At 44.4% G+C, this 20,078-nt stretch overlaps 1 protein-coding gene across 1 annotated transcript; it reads left to right on the top strand.

Annotated features, from left to right (window-relative positions):
- Positions 1–4,128: 4,128 nt before the first annotated feature.
- On the top strand, positions 4,129–9,187 carry LOC306696166 (protein phosphatase 1 regulatory subunit 29-like; the record flags this gene model as incomplete). Its single annotated transcript, XM_079159713.1, has 4 exons — positions 4,129–4,320; positions 5,331–5,480; positions 6,254–7,248; positions 7,651–9,187. 4 exons carry the CDS (start codon positions 4,129–4,131, stop codon positions 9,185–9,187), a joined length of 2,874 nt encoding a protein of 957 aa, XP_079015839.1.
- Positions 9,188–20,078: the final 10,891 nt, after the last annotated feature.

The following is a 20,078-nucleotide window of genomic DNA, read 5'->3' as shown; positions in this document are numbered from 1 at the left end:
TCATAAGCTTCTTAAGTATTGTTAGAGGATGTTTTACTGAACTGTAATATCTTTGATTAATGCCTCTTCTGTTTACCTTTTGTGAAAAGTAAAATGTTTAATATGTCATTATTGTAAATGGCATTGATTTCCATGCACAGGTTAAACAGCAATGACTGATCATCGTCGATGTAGTTGCAACACAAAGAGAGAGAGATGGGTCTCATTGGAAACCAGGGAGAGAAGAGAAAGCCAGACGCAAACAATAGAGTCATGTAAGCATGGAGACTAACGGCAGACCCACTGAAAGATGGCGGATATACTGTGTGCACAGGATTTGAAGGAGCGCTTGCAGCTGCTTCATGAAAGCTTGAAAGGAAAAGAGAGAGAGGAGACGGGGAGCGAGAAAAATGGATTTGAAGGAAACAGTGCAGCAGCTTTGAAGGTAAAGCAGGCAGGCTGGCTGGTTGGCAAGCTGGGAAGCAAAGATAGCGCTAATAGGCCTAAATTCTCAGCTCGGCGTCCGCGGTGCTTCCCACACTGGTACCTGGCTGGTTGGCCGATCAACGGATTGACCTGCTGTCCGTCTGACGGGCTCGGTGTTTGTTGGGCCTGCTGACTGATGGACTGGATTGATGGCTCACAAACTGATTTTTGGGTCTGACAGACTGAAGATGGATTTCCTGGATGGTTTAATGGATTCTGAATCACTAGCTGATCCCTTGACTGACACACTATAGTAAAATCTGTTGGGTGTCATGTTCTCTAGCACTTCCCTCTATACTGTCCTGTCTGTCGGTAGAAGGGTTCATGGCCTGGGTGCTACTGTTGTCTTCCTTGCAGAGACAGGATTTCAGCATCCTTTAACCTACTAATACTAACTTTAACCCTCAAATCACGTCCTAATAATACTTATGAATGATGAATGGTTCCCCTTTTGAGGACCAAGATTCGGTCCGCAGATGGTTGTCCAAAAGCGAGGTTACTGAAAAAATAAATGTTGACATATTTGGCGTATAACTAGAGATAAATGAACAATAATTGCCGCTACACAGGATTAAACCGAGGAAAATGTTATTGTTCATTTTGGTCTTAATACGCATCCTTGTGTAAATTTACTGAGAGTGTAATAAAAACATAAAAAAGCAGATAAAGGAGCACACTATTTCTGCTTCAATAGGACGGCAATTTATTTTATTTAATTTCAGAGGGGATCTGTGTTGTGCTATCATTAAATGGGAACTTTAATGATAGCACAGTTTGATGTTTTAAGATCCCTTTAATTTGCAGAATAAAGGAAAATAAACTAACTTTCCAACTTTCCTCATGCAAATCAAACGGGGCCTGTGAGGTTTGTGGTATTAAGTTCTGAAGATGATATTGTAGATTTTGACGTGAAGTTTTTTACAGCTTCCATTACCTATAAACAGAGAATCCCTGTTGTATTAACACTTGATATAATATAAATAAATCAAACTACAGTAGATTATTACTTTCAACATCAATCTAAACTGTAAAATCCTGAATGTATCCTGGGATTTTCCAATGAGGACAAACACACTAGTTTTCCTCCCGGGCTTACTTTGGGAACTTTCCATTTGTTTCCGTGACCTGACATCATTAGTGTTGTTTGTCAGACGCAAAGCTTTAATTAAAGCCGAGCTATCAGGGACGATAATTAAACACAAAGAGAGCCGGGTTCGAAGGGGGGGGGGTGAAGTCTGTCTCATCCTCTGGCTTCCTGACAAAATAAAATCAATGGCAAGAATGTGATAAAAGCACGAGGAGGGCGATGTGATAGCACACAAAAGGTGTCAGGTTGTGTTTTGGCAATGAAGCATATTCATTTGTGTTTCTAGTTGAAAGGGAGCGGAGATAAAAAAAAAAAAAGAAAAGAAAAAAGACAGGACAGAAAAGAGGAGAAAGAAGAAGACAGACAGATGAAAAGAAAAACAGATGGAGGGAGAGACGGGAGAATGACCCAGATGATAAAATAGACCGGATTAGTGTGGTCATCATCATTACAGCATTATAAAGTAAAGAAATGCTGTGCTGATCTTGGCTGTCGTGACTGGACTCAGCTTTGAAATGAGTCTTGACTGACTCGTCTTTCATGTTTGCAGCACAGTAAACACCACGTCAAGGTAGCGGTCACGCCGTATCAGATACGCCGTAAATATGAGCTGCCGACGGGGGAAACAGTCATTATTGTTTTAGCGGTCTCCAAAGATCTTCTTAAATTGCTAAAGTGTGTCAGAGACTTTGGTGCATTCCTTTAAAAACAAGGGTACGGAGCGTTGTATCTCTACATCGGGAACGTGGACCTGGAGTCGTCTTCAAAGTGCGAGAAGAGAAGGAATTCACAAACGGGTTGAAAGAGAGGAGAATGAGTGCCGATGTGAGCCGGTGTGATCACTCTCCAATTCGTCGTTTGATAAATAATTAATTTTACTCTCTTCTTTTCATCACAACGTGACGCAAACTAATGCTCAAATTCACACACACACACACACACACACACACACACACAGCAGTGAACTAAATCAGCTTCAGAGCTGAACACATAACACTTTATTATAGAGTGACTTTCATAATTATCAAGGGGTCACATGAGCTCTTGTTCCACCGGGCTTTTGTGAGAACGACATTGGCGCCGGGTCAGAAGGCAAATTGAAGGCCTGTGGTGGAGGAATTGAATTGTCAATATCAATTTCATGGAGGAGTTTGAAGAGAGGACTGAGGGATGCTTCGGGGTGTGTTTCTGCAGAAATGAGAAGTGACTGGTTTGAGGCTAACCGAGGTGCAAGTCAGGACAGAGGACGAGGAGGAAGAAGCTCTTAGGGATTGGCCAGTTTTAACTGAGGCGTCCAACGTTGGCGTCCATTACTCCCGAGGAGATCGGGTTCTCTAAATCAAAGAGGATTGATATCTGAAGGATTGCCACTTTAAGAAGAGTCTATTCCGCAGTGGTTCCGACCATGATTCCCTGTCATTCATGATGTGACTCGATACCTTTTTCTCCTGAGAGGAAAATCAAAACTTTGGAAACAAATTAAAAGAGTGGGAGCTGTGGTGATGAGGTACATCATATTTTATGCTGGATTAGAGCCTAATCCACGGTTAATCCCCTGAGAGAGGTAAATAGCTAAATGTCAGCTAGCATCGTGTTAAACATGCAAATTACAACAGCCCTCCTCTGTCTTCCACTTAGCCCGTCTCTCAGTGTCCCCCCTATATAACTGCAGCTATTACATTTTTATTGTTTCATTATGTACCTCGAAGTTGAAATAATAGAACCGAGGCTGTAAGCCGGCGAACCTTGTAAACAATGACAAAACCGAAGAAAAGCGGTGTTGCTTTCATAGTCTTGGCAATTTCCATTTTTATTGGTGCATCATATGCTAATGTAGGAAAAGCAGCTGCAGCTGTTATTTTCATGGCAAAAAAAAACCTGGTTTAATTTGAAAAGTCAAAATATATTTCTCTGGGCTTTATGAAGACCAAATTAAATAATCATGTCAGTTAATGGATTTATTACCATGGTGCATTAGCTTGAAGGGATTGGGCAGCATGGGGATTAGATTCATATACCTTTCTCTTTTACACAGTGCTTTTAGAAACGCGACCTAAAGTCAATTAATTCAAAACCGTTTGGGGATATGTGAACGGTGTAACAATTTTCTTCATACTCTTAATCGTTTTGTCATTATCACTATGAATGTTGACATCCCCTCCTCTCTCTCTCTCTCTCTCTCCCCCCTGCCCTCTCGCTCTCTCCCTCTCTCTGTGTTTTATAGGCCTGCCTTCCACTGACAGGGACTATTTCCTCATCTGTGTTGTCAAGACGTGCAGTTGTCGGAGGCCATGAGTAGCTGCTGGGGTGACATTCTACAAAACCCTTTGACGTGGAACACCTAAAATGGGGACAGGACTTGCCTCCATGCTGCAGGCTCAGCTGTAATCGCCGTGAAGACACCCTTTTCCGTTCACCTCGCTCTCCATTTAGACTTGGCCCGCTCGCCCCTGACCTGCAGCTCTTCCTGATTTGAAAACTGCTGCTCGCTCGCTCGCTCGCTGCCTCCTTTCCCTTCAACTCCTTTCTTTTCCTCCTCTCTACCGAGGCGATCTCGAACACTCTTTATCCAAACCATGGCCAGCAGACTCCGCTCGTCCACCCTGTTTCTCCCCCTCCTGCTCCCGGCGCTGTTGCTCCTCCACCTGCCCGGCATGGTGAAGGGGGACTGCTGGCTGATAGAAGGGGATAAAGGCTACGTTTGGCTGGCTATCTGCAGTCAGAACCAGCCTCCGTACGAGACCATCCCCCAGCACATCAACAGCACGGTCAGTAAGAATTTATCTAACCGAAGGCCTTTTTATGCCACCACAGCCACCGCTATTAAACCGCATGCCTTCACGCACTCTGCGCTAAGATATGTCAGCTAAAGAGCACATGCCATTAATAGTGATAGTGGCTTTTGCAAAATTGCGAGGGAATCTAATCTTCTGTTCAGTCAGTATAATAACGCTTGTGGTTTATTGTGGGATTCTGATGTTCGTGATAATATGTTGATTGCAGTGATTACTATGACAGTGACTGTAATACAACATTCAAAATGCAGGTTATGATAATACGTCCAATCATAGTGACAATTTCAGCAGTGATGGTAAAATTGTTCTGCGGCTGTGATGATAATTGCAGAGTTAAGCTGGTGACGTAGAACAGATGCATCAACCACAACCAACAGTAGTTTTCTGTGATTGTTGGCTACCTAACCTGTATGGAAGAACCAAAGTACATACAGTATAAAGCTGTGCGGCATCTGTTGCGGACAAGACTAACCCCAGGGCCGCACTTCAACCTCCAGATCAGCCACTGTAAGATTACTACACTGGAAGAAACTTGTTGTTAGAGCAAGAACTAGAGGCTCGATCTACCTCCCATACATCTATGCTCAGACAAGTTATGTTAGCTAATGCTATTTATCTAGCGGCTTGTTGTAACATTTTGAAATATAAGTGCCAAGTCAATTACCACCTGCAATTTACTGCGAATCTGATTAGAAATGAGAAACATTACCGTTGGGTGCTTTAAATATTAACAAGCAACATTTACCACTGCTAGATATCTCAGGTGGGATGCTCAGCTGCTTACAAAACAGACTCTGATTAAGTAAACACATTTTCATATGATGTATAATTGGGGAAATTACTTGTTGCACCTCCAAACATACAAGTTTGCTGTCTAATATGCTCTTGGCAGCAATGTTTGGCAAAGAGTTTAGGTTCTCCTCTATGGCTGCCAGAGAGTGCAAGGCATCGCCGAAAGTCACCCGCTCTCTCGTCTCCCGTAGGTTCACGATCTGAGGCTGAATGAGAACAAACTGAAGGCCGTGCTCTTTACCTCCATGTACCGCTTCACAAACCTTACTGACCTCAACCTCACCAAGAACGAGATCAGCTACATCGAGGATGGGGCCTTTGCTGGACAGGCCAACCTACAGGTCTGCAGCCCGGAACACAACTCTGTTTACACGTATTTCTTTCTCACAAATTTAAAATCATAGTAACGTCAAACAATCTTCTCAAGCCATGCTCATACATTCATACAAATGTTGTGTATTATATTGTGTTGCCTTTATAATATATATATATATATACCATTTAGGAGTCTGTAGTAGTTGTGGCGTGCAGTATTTATTTAATTATTTATTTCACTAGCAAGGACCACACCAAACGATTTTATTTGCGAGATGTGAAAGAAAGAGGAATCTTAGTTGATTCCGTCGGTCGGATGGGTTGTGGGGAGCTACGTCGGAGGATCCGCCGTGGCGCCCGGGCACGACGAACCCCTTCAGGACCCTACGAAAAAGATAGAAAGAGAGGAGGGAGAGAGGAAGAGGACAAAGGGGTTGGGAGGGTGGGGTTTGGAATGCATAAACGGGACAGGAAGAGTGGGTTAGGGAGGTATTTGTAGGAATACCGGAAGAGGCGTGTTAGAGGTGTGGTCCTGCTCCCGAAATTACGCTAATTAGCTTCAATTAAATTGAGTCTGATTGTATTTACTAGCATGGCAGTTTTTGTTACACAATGCTGTCCAATAGTTTGGAGTTGAGCGAGTTATATAAATTTGACTGAATGATGTGTCTAGTTGTGATAACACATGTGCCATGGAGGAGCATACCTAAAGAAAACATCCACCAAATAATAACAATTAGTTGTGTTGAGTCATGTTTTATACAAATGTCAAGGGAGAAATTCTCTCTTTCTGTCTCAGGTTCTCCAGCTGGGCTACAACAAGATGACCAACCTGACTGAGGGCATGTTGAGAGGTCTGGGTCGAATACAGTGCCTGTTTTTGCAACACAACCTTATTGAGGTCATTGCCACCAATGCCTTTTGGGAGTGCCCGAGCCTCAGCAGCCTGGACCTATCTTCCAATAAGTTGGCCCGTCTGGACCCCTCTACCTTCACCGTCCTCAACAGGCTGCTGGTGTGTGAGCTAGCAGGAAACCCGTTCCACTGTGGCTGTGAGCTCTTCAGCTTCCTCACCTGGCTGGAGGCGTTTAACAACGTCACCCACACCTACGACCGCCTCCAGTGCGAAACCCCTCTGGAAATGACCGGTTATCCACTTCTGAGCCCGGTGCCCGGACACGGAAGAAATGCCCGTTACACTCTTTTATCCATGTGTCGGGATGGTGTGATAATTCCAGGGATGACTTCCCAGACACCAGATCAAGATGGCTCAGGCATGGGTCTTGATAACCCAGACCAAGGTCTGTACCACCAACCAACCATATCGTCCACTGCTGACCCAACATATAACCATCAGATTTCCATGAAGCTTCAAACTGTTTCCCTCTACAGTGCTTCTCTAATGGTGCAGATCCCGCGACCATTCAGCAAGATGTACATCCTCTCCCAGTACAACCATAGCTTTGGTGAAGACATCAAGAAACTTAAAAAAAAGAAGGAGGTGCTAATTTTGGACAAACTGAAACCACACACAAACTACACATATTGTGTGGCTTCTGTAAGCAAATCTCAGCACTACAATCACACCTGTCTGTCCTTTACCACACGCGCAATGGGACCAGAGGACCCACAAGCCAATCCATCCACAACTACCCACTACATCATGACCATCCTGGGATGTCTGTTTGGCATGGTCATTGTGCTTGGATTGGTCTATTACTGTCTCAGACGGCGACGCATCCAGGAAGAGAAGCAGAAGGCTATAAGTGTGAAGAAAACTATTTTGGAGATGAGGTACTAGACACATTTTGGTGTTTGTTAAGGGAAGTCTTAGGGGCCTCGTTATAATCCTTTTTCATGACAATGAATTGTTCAAGTGTCACCGCTACTTTTTGTTTTTTATTTGAATTCCTGAAAAGCCTAATTTCTCAACAATTTTCCTCAACCACACTCTTTATTGAGGCTTTGGGCCATGCTATTTGTTTTATAGTTTCTTTGAGCTTTAATTAAAACAGCAAGAATTCTGTCACCCCATGGCATCACTGAGAGGACATATTATATTTTTCTAAGTATAAGGTTCAACAATTTTGCAACCACGCTGTTAAGCACAATGTGGGAAATGATGTACACAATGTGAGATCAGATAATACAAACTGAGTGTATTGTTTGTGTTAAAGTTAATCTGTCATTCTTCAGGTACGGCCCTGAGGCTGCTGCTGCTGTGGCTAATGATCCAGGCGCCATGCAGCGTCTCCAGGAGCAAGCTCACCACCAGCACCACCATTCAGGGGGAGCAGGAGGCAAGCTGCCCCCGTCTGCCTCTTCGAGCACAGGCATGCTCCACGGCTCTGCCAACACCAGTTCTTCCCGCCTCTCCACCTTGCCCCAGGTGGAAAAAATGGCCAGTGCCTTCTCTGAGGCAATGGGAGGCAAGGGCAACTACATGGATGTGAGGACGGCGGGAGTGGCAGGGGAAGGAAGGGAGGGTGGGGTGGGAGCTGTAGGAGCAGCGATAGGAGGAGAAGTAGTTGTGGATAGGCGAGGTGGTGCTGAGAATGGGACAGAGGCTAGGGAGGATTCGGATGACGATGGTCGTGGCTCGGCATCAGAGATTTCCACTATCGCCAAGGAGGTGGACAAGGTGAACCAGATCATCAACAACTGCATTGATGCCCTCAAGCTGGACGCCTCTGCTAATGTTGTAACCACGGCTGACAATGGCAACCCTGTGTCCTCCTCCCAGCCACAAACTTGCATCGCATCCCTCCCTCGCAACCTCCTGCCCCTCTCTCCGGGCCACCCTGGAGATCAGATCATGGCCTCCTCTCCAAAGGTGCATCCAAAGCCTCACTCCCAGCCACATCCTCATCCTCAGCTACATCAGCCGCCTCACCCGCCTTCAATGGCCCCAGTGCCCCTTGTCATGCCCCTCTCTGAGCGGCCGGGCATCAGTGGTGGGGGGTTCCTCTCCCCTCCTTACCGTGACCCACCCCCGGCTAATGCAGTGCGGCCTATTCAGAGGCAGTTGAGCGCGGACACTGGTGTGGTGAAGAACCGTTGTGGTGCCCCGGCTGCGGGTTCTGTCAAGAGCAACAGGGTGTTCAGTGTAGATATCCCTGAGCAGCGCAGTGATCCTCCCAAGTACCCAAACGAAAAAGGCAGCCCTGTGGGTTGTGGCGGAGGGGGTGGAAGTGGAGGAGGTGGGGGCTGCAATGGGAATGGGATGGGAAACATAAATGGCGGTGGGGTGAGTTTGAATGGGGGCGGGATGGGGTGTAATAATGGGAGTGGAGGTGGAGGTGCAGGTGTCGGCCCTGGACAGCAGCAGCACCACTTGGAGGTTCAGCCAGACTACCACAGCTCCGAGCACCGGCACTCCTTTCCTGCACTCTACTATGAGGGCGGCAGCGACTCACCCTCACCGGCCCAAAAGGCCTCCTTCCTCAAGCCACTGGGCCGCACCAAGAGGGACGCCACAGCCACCTACTCCCAGCTCTCACCTTCTCGCCACCACAATTACAACTCTGGCTACTCCTCCAGTCCCGAGTATTCGTCTGAGAGCACACTGCGGATCTGGGAGCGATTCCGGCCTTACAAGAAGAGCCCCAGAGAGGAAGCATCGTATATAGCAGCAGGCCATGCCCTGCGTAAGAAGGTGCAGTTTGCCAAGGACGAGGACCTTCACGACATTTTGGACTACTGGAAGGGAGTTTCTGCCCAGCAGAAGCTGTGAGCAGAGGAAGCTAAGTCCAATGCTGTAAGGGAGATTGTGAGGTTGGATGCCAACAGCAGACTAACAAAGAATACTAGATGTTAATGTAGCAAGACGGACGATGATTTCCTCTGAGGTGTCCAGTGACACGGTTCATTCCCCTGCTGGATCCAGAGTTAAAGAGGTATTCTCTGGGTGATTTAAAAAACGAAAAAGATTCTATAATACATTGATATTTTAAAAGGTTGTTTCTGATGGTGGCTGTGTTCACCACAATACTGAGTGATTGAATCACTCAATTGAATCACGCTGTTCACTTCACCAGACTAGCTGTTACTGGGCACTTTGGTCCTCGCAGGCTACCGTAGGCCCGCTGAATCCCGAGCACAGAAAAAGTGGTAAGAGGCAATGTCTTCTACCTCATTACTGGTACACTGTAGCACTGCTATCTCACCAGAGGCAGCCCCATTGGCTTAACCCCCCCCCCCCCCGTTTCTAATCCCATCAAACCTCCTTTCACAAAACAATCATTCCACTGCACCGCCAACACCTGCTCTCCTATAGAAGCATCATTTAGGGAGATAATGAGGGAGGGAGCAGGATGAGGAATTAGGTGCGTTTGTTTTAAAGTAGCCTGAATCTCCCTCTTTGGGGGAGGACATTAAGTGATACTTATCGGGCTAATTGTTCTTCCTGGCAATTAGCCAGTGTACGAGTCGGTCGGGGAGGATGTGTGTCAAGCATGCTTATCGATTCGAAACACCTAACTACATATGTTCACCGGTGTGTGGGCATATAGTTTGTGCATGCTGGTGTGAGTGATTGTGTGTGGGTGGGAGAACAGGGTTGGGGCTGAGTCGCCCATTATTCTCAGTCTCCTCTATGGTTGTTAAGTGGATAGCTTAGTGGAGATGCTTTGCATATAGATAACAGTCAGGTTGGGGAGATGTGTGTGTATGTGTGTGTATATGAATGTTTGGCCCAACCTGCCTGTCTATCTAGATAGCGTGAAGTAAACCCCTTCAAGACCTGCAGGCATTTTGGTCTCCTGGCCCATTTCTTATTTACAGGTGTAGCAAATTTCTTTTGATAAGGGGAAGCTATGAGGTAGGAAATTTACATTTCAATAGTGCGAGTCATGCTGGATGGGTTGTGCAGGTTGGCAAGACAGGTGTTAGCTCCTATATTAAAGAACCCGGTAATCACATTTTGGAGTAGCGGCAGATTGAGAGCGGGTTAGAGATTTGCTGCATCTCATTTTGAGCGTGCACGTAGTCAGGAGACAATATACGGTCCTTGTGTCCGCTCAGGGCAAGGTTGCAACAAACTCAAAATATGTCAAATGCTCCCTGCACTACACAGTGAGATACAATTGATGGTAAGCAGGGTGAAGACCCGAGGGACACACTCTGCCTCCGACTGCATGACTCTCCGCTCAGTATGACCCTTCTTTGCTCCGGGCGGGAGTTTGGACCAAAGTGCCCTTCAGAGGTATGATTTCACAAGTTTCTATTATATTTATTATATTGGCTTTTCCTTTCCAAAATGGTTAATATAGACTAATGTAGCCCTAATGAGCAAGAACATAATTGCTTTGGTATCATTTTAGTTTATTATCTGAGTTTTGGGTTTGACTTCACGTTGCAATGAAATCTGTGAAAAGAAATAGGAGCAAGGCTTGGTACCATTACAAACCAAACAAGAGCTTCGATATGGGGAGTTTGCTTTTCTCACAGTGTTCTCATACACAAGAGGAGCACATGCTGAAGATTCTAACCGTGCACATGCTCTAGATTGTCTAAAAACATAAGTACTTCTCATTCCTATAAATTATCTTCATGCACTCACTCTGCACCAACATCCATGCTGTCGAAATATAAATGTCAGCTGGCCGTCTTTATTTCTTTTCCTGCCCACTATTTCGATCCTCACCCCTGCCATCCTGACCTCTCTTTCTGTAATGTGATACATCTCAATTGAAATAAGGTATGAATTCAGTTTTAAAATGTCTAATTAATTCATTCCCCTCCGTGTTTTTTTCCTTTGCCTGCCACCTCTGTCTAACTTAATGGGGTAAATTAATGAGTAATTTGCGGAGGTTGATGCCATAGCATCGTCTGAGGTCAGAAAAGCGTGCTGATGTTATTAACTCCGCCAGACTGGAAGCCTGATTGAAATTAATGACGGCTGCTTTCGTCTGCCTTTCTTTTTTGTCCGTGCCTCTCTCATTTCATTCTTAACCATGTTCCACCTCTTTCTGTTGCCTCTATCTCTTGCAGACAGTAGTGATCCTCAGTAAAACAGACAGAAAAACTAAGGTCAGACTTATGCATCACCATGATTGTGCAGGTTATGAGTAGGCGAAGGTGAGCTAGTCTGGGATCTAACCTCCCGGGCGTTATTTTTTCTCTTTTGAGTCAGATCGCTCAGGAAGTACCAGTCTGCCAGGCCTTGAAGTCATGCATTTCTATTTGATTTTCCACGGGCAGAACTCTGATGTTATCGTTGTGGCAGAGCACGGATTCACCTGCCGTTTGAGGTGTGAGTTTGATGCGGAAAGTGAAAGCGTAAGGTGGCATTTACTCTTTGACCTCTAAAGATCTCGGTCTACAACATTCAGAAGGTCTATTCAGAAGGTCAGCAGATCTTTCTTTTGTGAAGTAAAAGAAGACGATAATATTCCTGTGTCTATAAAGAGCATGCTTATTGGAAATTTTTACCTAAACTGTATATTACATTTTTGGAGTAGAACGTATTTCCACCAAGAGCTGATCACAGCAAGGTCTGTTACCCCTGCTCACCAGGATATCGTTTTTTAATAAAGTTTCATTGCTGTGAGAACACAATACCTTAGCCTTAGTGGTAGAAATCTCAGAACCTGGCCATTTAAAATGGAAACCATCTGAACGGCTCGATAGCTCAAGGGGTAAACGAGAAAATATGTTAGTCATTTGCACCAACCAACCATTTAATTATGCAGTAGTGATCTAGCCACTGGTTTTGCTTCTGCTTTTTGTTATTCCATTGTGTTTCATATGAATAATGACTCCCCTCTGACCTCTCTATGTCATCTGTGGCAGCCTATCCAATAGACCCACCAGCGTTCACAATGGGATGTCGAAAGTGCATCATTACTCTGCTATCGGATCGATAGAACTTAATTTGGGCGGGTAGGACCAAAAAAAACAAACCAGAGCAATCTCCCTCGGGCGCTCAGTTGGACAGCTTTCAGTTTTTTATAAAGAGCCCAGTTTTCTATTTTGCCCCATTGTTCAAATTCCACTGGCAGCTCTCCCACGTGTTAGGTCCAAGGAATCTCCGATCAATTAGTTTTAGATTAGTACCACGGGCTATACAGAGGTGAAAGCTTTTTTAAAATAATGGCTTCATTTGGAAGAACGGGGGGAATAGAGCCGAGGTTACCTACACATATGCCCCAAAGGGTTTTCCCTAGATGTAGGACATAACATGAGCTCAGTTATTCATAAGCACAGTGTGTCCAATCGTCATAGATTTGCTAGAGAGCCTTACTCATTTCTATCCAATGGTCCAGTGTTCCTATTTGAACCCTAATACTGTTATTTAAATCTATACACTCAAACAGCTTTTACTCTGGTGTCCACATGATTGATTTTCTAAAGGAATATGTCACGACTATAATACAACACAGCCAAGCCTTGCTCCTCTTCCTCAGTTCATATATTCTTTCCTTAGTATGTATTCATCCACAGAATATATTGTTCTCACTCGACAGCCAATGAGAGGAGTCTGACTCCAGTCCACAGGGGCCAGAATCCACAAATTGAGACTGACGGATGTACAGTTAACTGTACCGTAGGGATTGCCTGTGTGTCTTCCCTCCAGTCTGGCCAATTAACAACAATGATGAAGCAATATGAGGCAATTGCTGTCAGTCCCAGGCTTCCAGAGGAAAACATAACCGGGAACAATTGAGACGCTACGACTTGTGGCAGTCTCTGAGGAGCGGAGTCAAAGCCTCTCTGTCCAGAGCTGTGAATCCCAGGAGGTCCATTGGAACTGGTCACCAGGCATGGAGTCTGCTTTGAACAAAATAATAAAACCACTCAAGGAGTCTCTTGTTTTCCCCAACTTGTGGGTCACAGAGAGTCTGCAGAGAAATTTTAAGTTAACGTCAAGATAGCGGTCTTTGTGATTAACGGGTACTTTGGGCAGAACAGCTCTGGCGAGTAGGCAACAAGCTTTTTATTAATCGAAGAACGAGTGTAGATAATTTCTATTCGCCCCGAGCTATTTCATGTGGGTTTTACACTCTTCTAGACAATATTGCTGGCTGCCTCGGGGACTCATTGCTACAAGTTTGGTTTCTAATTTCAGTTTGGGCTTATTGAGAAACAGAAATTAATAGTCATGGAAAATCACATAACCCTCTCGATTGCCTGCTTTTGGAGTGCAAACCTTTGGCATAGAAACTGTATACAATGCAATGGTTCCCTGGGAATGGCAGTGAGGTCTCTTTGCTCCTGTTTAATTAAACTTGTGAATCCATACGATAAGGTCTTCAGTGGAAACATGGACTTTGGTTTAATGCTGTAAGCATGAAAATACCGTCCAAATAGAGGCTGGCTCCACACTTGCAGGAGCAAACCCAGAAGCATTCCTCTTCCTATCCCCTAATGCCCGTTGTTCCCTCACCATTAACAAGTTAACGGTGCATTGAACCCTGCTCTGCCGTTAACATATCTTTGTGTCACATCTCTTGGAGTTCAATATCAGTACAGAAATGGGAGTCTTGGGACAGAAGTTATGCGATAAAGGGAATCCAACAGAATGTCCCTAGAATTTTGATCTCCAACTTTTCCCTGGTACATTTATCTCCCCTTGTTCTGCAAAACAGAATAATATATTTATGTTGTAAACCTGTAAAATATACTACCTTTTTACATCAGATATATTTCAGAAGCTGCAGTTTGGTGCAATTCGAAGATACATATTTTCGTGCTATAGTGGGACGGTCCTTTTTTCCACTATAGGGCTCAACAGGGATAGCCAGGGCTAAATTCACATTACAGCTATTGCATTGAAAATGTTCTCTAGCATCCTGCTGCTCTTGGAGAATAGTTATCAGCAGTTCATTTTACATAATGCATTTCTTCCAATGCCTTATAAAGACAATAATAAGGTTAACCCAATTATGGTACGGGACTAGTTGTGGCAAAACGGTATCTTCAGCTTTTAGCCACATGTAGGAGTACAACAAGTAAGAGTCAAACAAACATGAATGGACAGCTGCTTTATTTTTGGAGGAGGACTTGGGCTGTCATGAATCTCGATAGGCAGAGCCAAACGTCTAGGAGGCGTCAAAGTCAGGCACAAAGAATTCATATTATGAACTGAGAAACACAAACTGACCGGAGTTAATGTAACTGACCTTCTCAGTTTAGTTTAGCTGCAAACTAAACTAAATCTGTACACAGATTCTAAATGCATATGCAGAACAACATGTTGGTATTGGAAGCGCTCTGCTTTCCGTTTGTGTTCTGAGTTGTACCGATCAATCATGTCTGAGCAGACTTTGGTTGCATTGTGGGTAAACGGTCCATGTGGAGAGCGAAAGAGGCGGAATGTACCGGCCGAAATGCAGAATTTTTAGCTTTCCATTGGTTTAAACTTAGCTTGTAGACTGGCCACTCCAGTTGTCTCTCAACTCAAACTCCTGTCTTGCATCTCACGTTGCTAATTAGACATTAAACATAGAGCCGTAAACAGAAATAGAAGCATTGGCCTGGATTTCCACTTGCTACACTGGAACCCCAGAAACATAGCTCCTCACAACTACTTAAGCCAGTTTAAGTTTAAATTCAAGTTGCCCGGCCTGCCATTTGGTAGCATTAATGGTATGGCTGTGAATGCATGAATAGTCATTGCTTACCTCTGCCATAGAGTATACGTTTTCAGTTCTGTTTTCTTTTTGTCACAAACTTTTAAAAGCATTTTTTTGCCGGAATACACTACTCAATATTCCAGATTTACCTTGTGGACATAACAGATACCTTGGCAGAGGTATGTACGCATTGACTGTTTTCTACACTTGAACATAGTTACCGGATGGTCTCACACATTGTTACTCTTTGGCTCTGCCTAAAAGAAAGGACCTTTTCTCCCTTCCGAGATGCTCTGCCCCCAGAGTGACATGTTTGTATCTAACTCAAAAGCTACAGAGGGAATTCAACCGCTAACCCCTACAGTAGGAGACCAGCTGAGCTGACCTTGGCCCTGGCTAGTTTCACTGGCTCTAAAGAGGAAGCAGGACTCTGATTTTAACTGCGAACATTGCCGTCTCTCTGCTGTTGAGGTTGAGTCGTTTACTTGTCCGTTCGTTTTGCGGGTTGACCTGATCCTTTGATCACTTGACTCACCGTCAACCGAATGGCAAAGACTGACGACGGAGGGAGTTCCCTCATGGATCCAACATGCAACAAAAGTGAAGGAGTTTCTACCGGAGGCCAACTGTGACAAACGCACACTCTCACTCTCACGCACACACACACACACACACACTAATGTAGAGAATCAATGAATATACTGTACGTGTTTGAATAGATTAGAGTTACACTATATGGACATGAAATGTGAGAACACATACACTATATACCCTCCCATGCATAACTAAGTATACATAACAGACACATACACACACACAAACACCTTCCCACACACACACACACTAAACAAACCACAATGACACCTGCCTACACAAAATATGGACTGAATATTTCTATCCAAGTTTACAGACACAAATGGTCTTAAAAAGTGCCAAAACGGCGAGTTTTATGTGCAGGCGGAGTGGAACCAAACATCTGTAGAAATGAACTAAGTGTCTTTACAGGACTAAAAGCCTAAGTGTGTATTTTTTTGTTTTTTTTGCCGTGTATTTATTTCTCTGTATAATCAATGCATTCTTCTGCTCAACTGTTTTTATTTTCAGCACTATGGTTCCCATGATTTGTTCAAAACTGTTATCGATGTGTGTGTTAGAATGAAATTGCTGGTTGTGAATGTCACATGTGGAGTTCTCATGGGTTCTTCTGATCTGTCTGACTTCAGAATCACAACTGGAAGCAGTCACATGTTCAACTACATCCAACCACAGCGGAAGAAGCTTCTGCTTTGGGGACATCTTGTATTTGGATGAGCTGACAATTAGCACAATTTTTATCCAACTAGAACCGTATTTATACGTGAATATTTACGATTAGATCAAGTTTTTAGTCGACCAAAGTTTTAGATTTAAAAAGAAAAGAAAATGTCCACAGCTTTACGGATACATGCACATCCGTCCCAGCCACGTCTGTAACATATAACATGCTTTAGACTTTCACTGGAGGTCCACAGAGGGAGGAGGTCAGGGTGGAGGAATGACAGGGCTTTCACCTGCGGGAAGCAAATACTTTTGAGTTTTTGTTTTCTATCAATTTCGTAATCATTCAGGTCAGAATACGTTTTTTTACCAAATCTAACAAAGTAGTTTAGTGTGTTTTGATTCAATGAACGTTAACCGCATGTATTAAAGCTGCAACCGTAATCTGGGAGAAGATAGGTTTCCCCTTGAAATGTAATTGAGCAGTATAGGAAGGTAATTCTGCAGGAGACAGGCTTGTCCATCCACACACACACACACACACACACTGTTGAAGAGCTGGATAACACGCCTGTCACCGCTGGCCTTTTCAAGGGCCTTGTTTTTCAGGAGAGCCGGAGAAAAGAAAAACAGCGGGGAGAGTTTGAGGGCGTCCTTTTTTTGGAAGATTGAACTGGCTGTGATGCAGGAATTCGTCTTATCCTGAGCATTGACGTGTGCGTCTGTGTGTGTGATTGGTCGTCAGCGCTGGTGTACTTTTCTTCGTGTGCGACAGCGTGTGTCCGAGCATTCCTGATTTCAAATAACCTGTCGTGTCTGACAGTGCGGCTCTGCACGAGTGCCTCCTCAACAGAGTAGCATTCATAATGGTGTGAGTGTGTGTGTGTGTGTGTGTGTGTGTGTGTGTGTGTGTGTGTGTGTGTGTGTGTGTGTGTGTGTGTGTGTGTGTTTGAGATTTTGTTTTGACTGTCGGTTCGGTCGCGGGAGTGACGGCTGGGTAGTGGGGATCTGAAGCAATTTCAATTAATCTGCCTTTCAGTCTGCAGGGCTCTCCAATAAGGCCAAGCTCACTCACTTGCTCGCTGTCACTCTGACCCACACACACACACACACACACACACACACACACACACACACACACACACACACTCTCTCTCTCTTGCTCTCTCTCTCTCTCTCTGTGTGACACATGGATTGTAATTGCATGCTGCCCATTTCATACACACCGTTCACTGGCACATACGCACTCTGAACGCAAACAATCAGAACAAATACACAGATTTCATGTCTCACACAAGCACTGGTTGTACACAGGTACACACACACACACACACTGTTCCCTAACACAGGAATATTGTTTCATACATAATTCCATCCCTATTCAATGCATGCACCCTCCTCCTGGTTGAGTGAATCCTTAGTCCCGCCCCTCCTGCCCCTTGATGCCTGATTAACATTGTCTGACAGACAAACCTGGGCTCGGTAAAGAGGCTTTGAATTTAGGCTTTTTTTTTAATACCCTAGTATCACAGGGACTCCTGGCTTCAGTGAGTCGAGGGAAAAGAAAGACAAAGGGGAGAGGAAGAGGAGGGAGAGACTGAAGAAGATGACCAGAAATGAAAAAGAAAAGAAAGTGACGAACAGAAAAAACCTGTAGATGAAGAAAGAATTCTCCAGGCTAGACGCTCCGTAGGTCGTCTTAATCTCACACTGTTTAACGAGACAACTCATCCTCCTTTATAGGTCCAAACTTGTATTTTGAACATGTTTGCATGATTTAATGTAAAAAAACAACAAAAAAAAACTTTATTTTTCTGGCTCCGTTTTAGTGCCTGTCACTTTAAGACCCCCCCCCCCCCCCCCCCCCTCCCACAAAACCCCGTCTGCTCTGATTGGCTAGCGAGAAAAATACGGTGAATGTTTGCAAAAGTAGTTTTCAAACAACGTGTCCGTGTTGCTTGAGATATCTTACGAAAAGTTGCATTTTTTTGCTCCTTTTCCGACGAATGTCAAAGGAAACAACTTGGCTCGGTTTAGGCAACAAAAGGAATTGGTTAGTTGTAGGAAAAGATCGTGATTTGGTTTAAAATAATTACGGAAGTGGATTCGGGGGGGTTTGTCTTATTTCACCGTTTTTGGGTTGGTAGTCAGTCCAGGTACCCAAACATATGTGCACAAGCACTGAAAAAGTGAATTGTTCCACAACATGTCCCCTTTAAATCCCTTTGTGTGAACGACCTTTGTACACAGTAAGTACTGCAGTTTGACTGGCTGACTGGGAGTCTAACGTGTCCTTGAGCAAGGCACTGTAGTTGAAAGCATGCACCGCGGGTCAGACTGGAGCCGTATCCCAGATATGATTTCAATCACCACAACAGTCTTATTTTTAAATGTCTATTTTAAGTTAGACAAGAGACAAAAACCAGCAGTGTTAAGTCAGTGCAATGTTACTGACATGCTGTCATTGCTGCCGTTTAACATTAGCTGTTGAGTTGGGGTATCATTTGAGTGGGTAAATCCCAATGTGTGGAATACCACGATGTGGCCTCCAGTGTTTGAATCAAAATGCCGCCCTTTGTTATATTGTTTGGTAAAAATAATAGCGACATGAAACAGGAACAATTCCCAACCAAATCCCCGTTAACTAGCGAGGAACCCAAGTGCTGGAAACTTCAGAGGACGTCCCCAAAAATACAAAGAAAAAGGGGACCGCGTGATCCAATCGTCTGACAACACCGGAGTAGTTCAGTCCCAGCAGCATGTAGCACGGTGCATTAAAATATTAACAGTAGTGTACAACCGCAGCAGCACGCCACCCCTCGTTCCTCGAGCACCACTTAAATAACAATCGCTTTAGCAATTACTAACTCTGGAAAGTGATCCGAGGGAAATGCGTTTATGCTTTTGCTTGTTCCCCCGTGTGGGGGGGGAGAACACACACTGCAAAATGTTATAACGGGCATCCAAATATCCAAATAGTGAGAGTGGTAGCAGATGTCTATAGGGTCTAGAAAGCATGTGAGAGTGCACGTGACTGTCCTGCATGTGTGTTTCTCTGGCGTCGGCTACGCTGATGTTCCTTCTCTAACTTCTCGTTGCGTTTTATTGCATATTTTGTCTCCTCATTTCTTGGTGCACTCTCAAAAAATCAGCAATGAGCAGCAATGAGTGCTGAGAGGAGTTTACGGTTATTTCACCGTTATGCAAAATGAGCAAAAAATCAGTAATCTCTGTTTTCTTTGACGACTTTTCCCCCCATGTGGTTGTATGTCTTGACACATGCAACGTGGAATGTGTTTGTTTGACCCATACGAAGTCTTTTTCACCCTTTAAACTTCACCGCTAGCTCTGAGCGTTACATATTCATGTGGAGTCATTTAAAACGAGTGTATAATATACATACATACAGCATGTGTATGCTCACACACACACCTAATCATCTAATGACCAGAGTGCAGATAGAGAGTGAGAGGACGGCAGTAGGGAGAGGTTGCACAGAAACATTAAAGAATAATAGGAAATAAGTCATTTTTAAAGTATGATGCGACAACCCCTCCTTTACTTCTACAAGACCTGTAGAGCAGGCACCATATCTTCATGATAATAATAATGAATGACTATTATTACATGGGCCATGCTAAGAGTTTCACATGAGCCACAGTCGGGATATGTGATTTTCTTCAGCCCGTCTGGCGTCAAACCTGTCTGGACAGCCGTGAAAATGTCAGACTGGAACCTCAAAGAAGGCAAACATCAAAGGTCTCACGCCCCGAGGAAACCTGTCTCATTGAA

This window comes from Pholis gunnellus (assembly GCF_910591455.1).
Source record: "Pholis gunnellus genome assembly, chromosome: 5".
Taxonomy (NCBI): Eukaryota; Metazoa; Chordata; class Actinopteri; order Perciformes; family Pholidae; genus Pholis; species Pholis gunnellus.
Note: the sequence above shows the minus strand (reverse complement) of the source record. Positions and strands in the feature narration are given on the sequence as shown.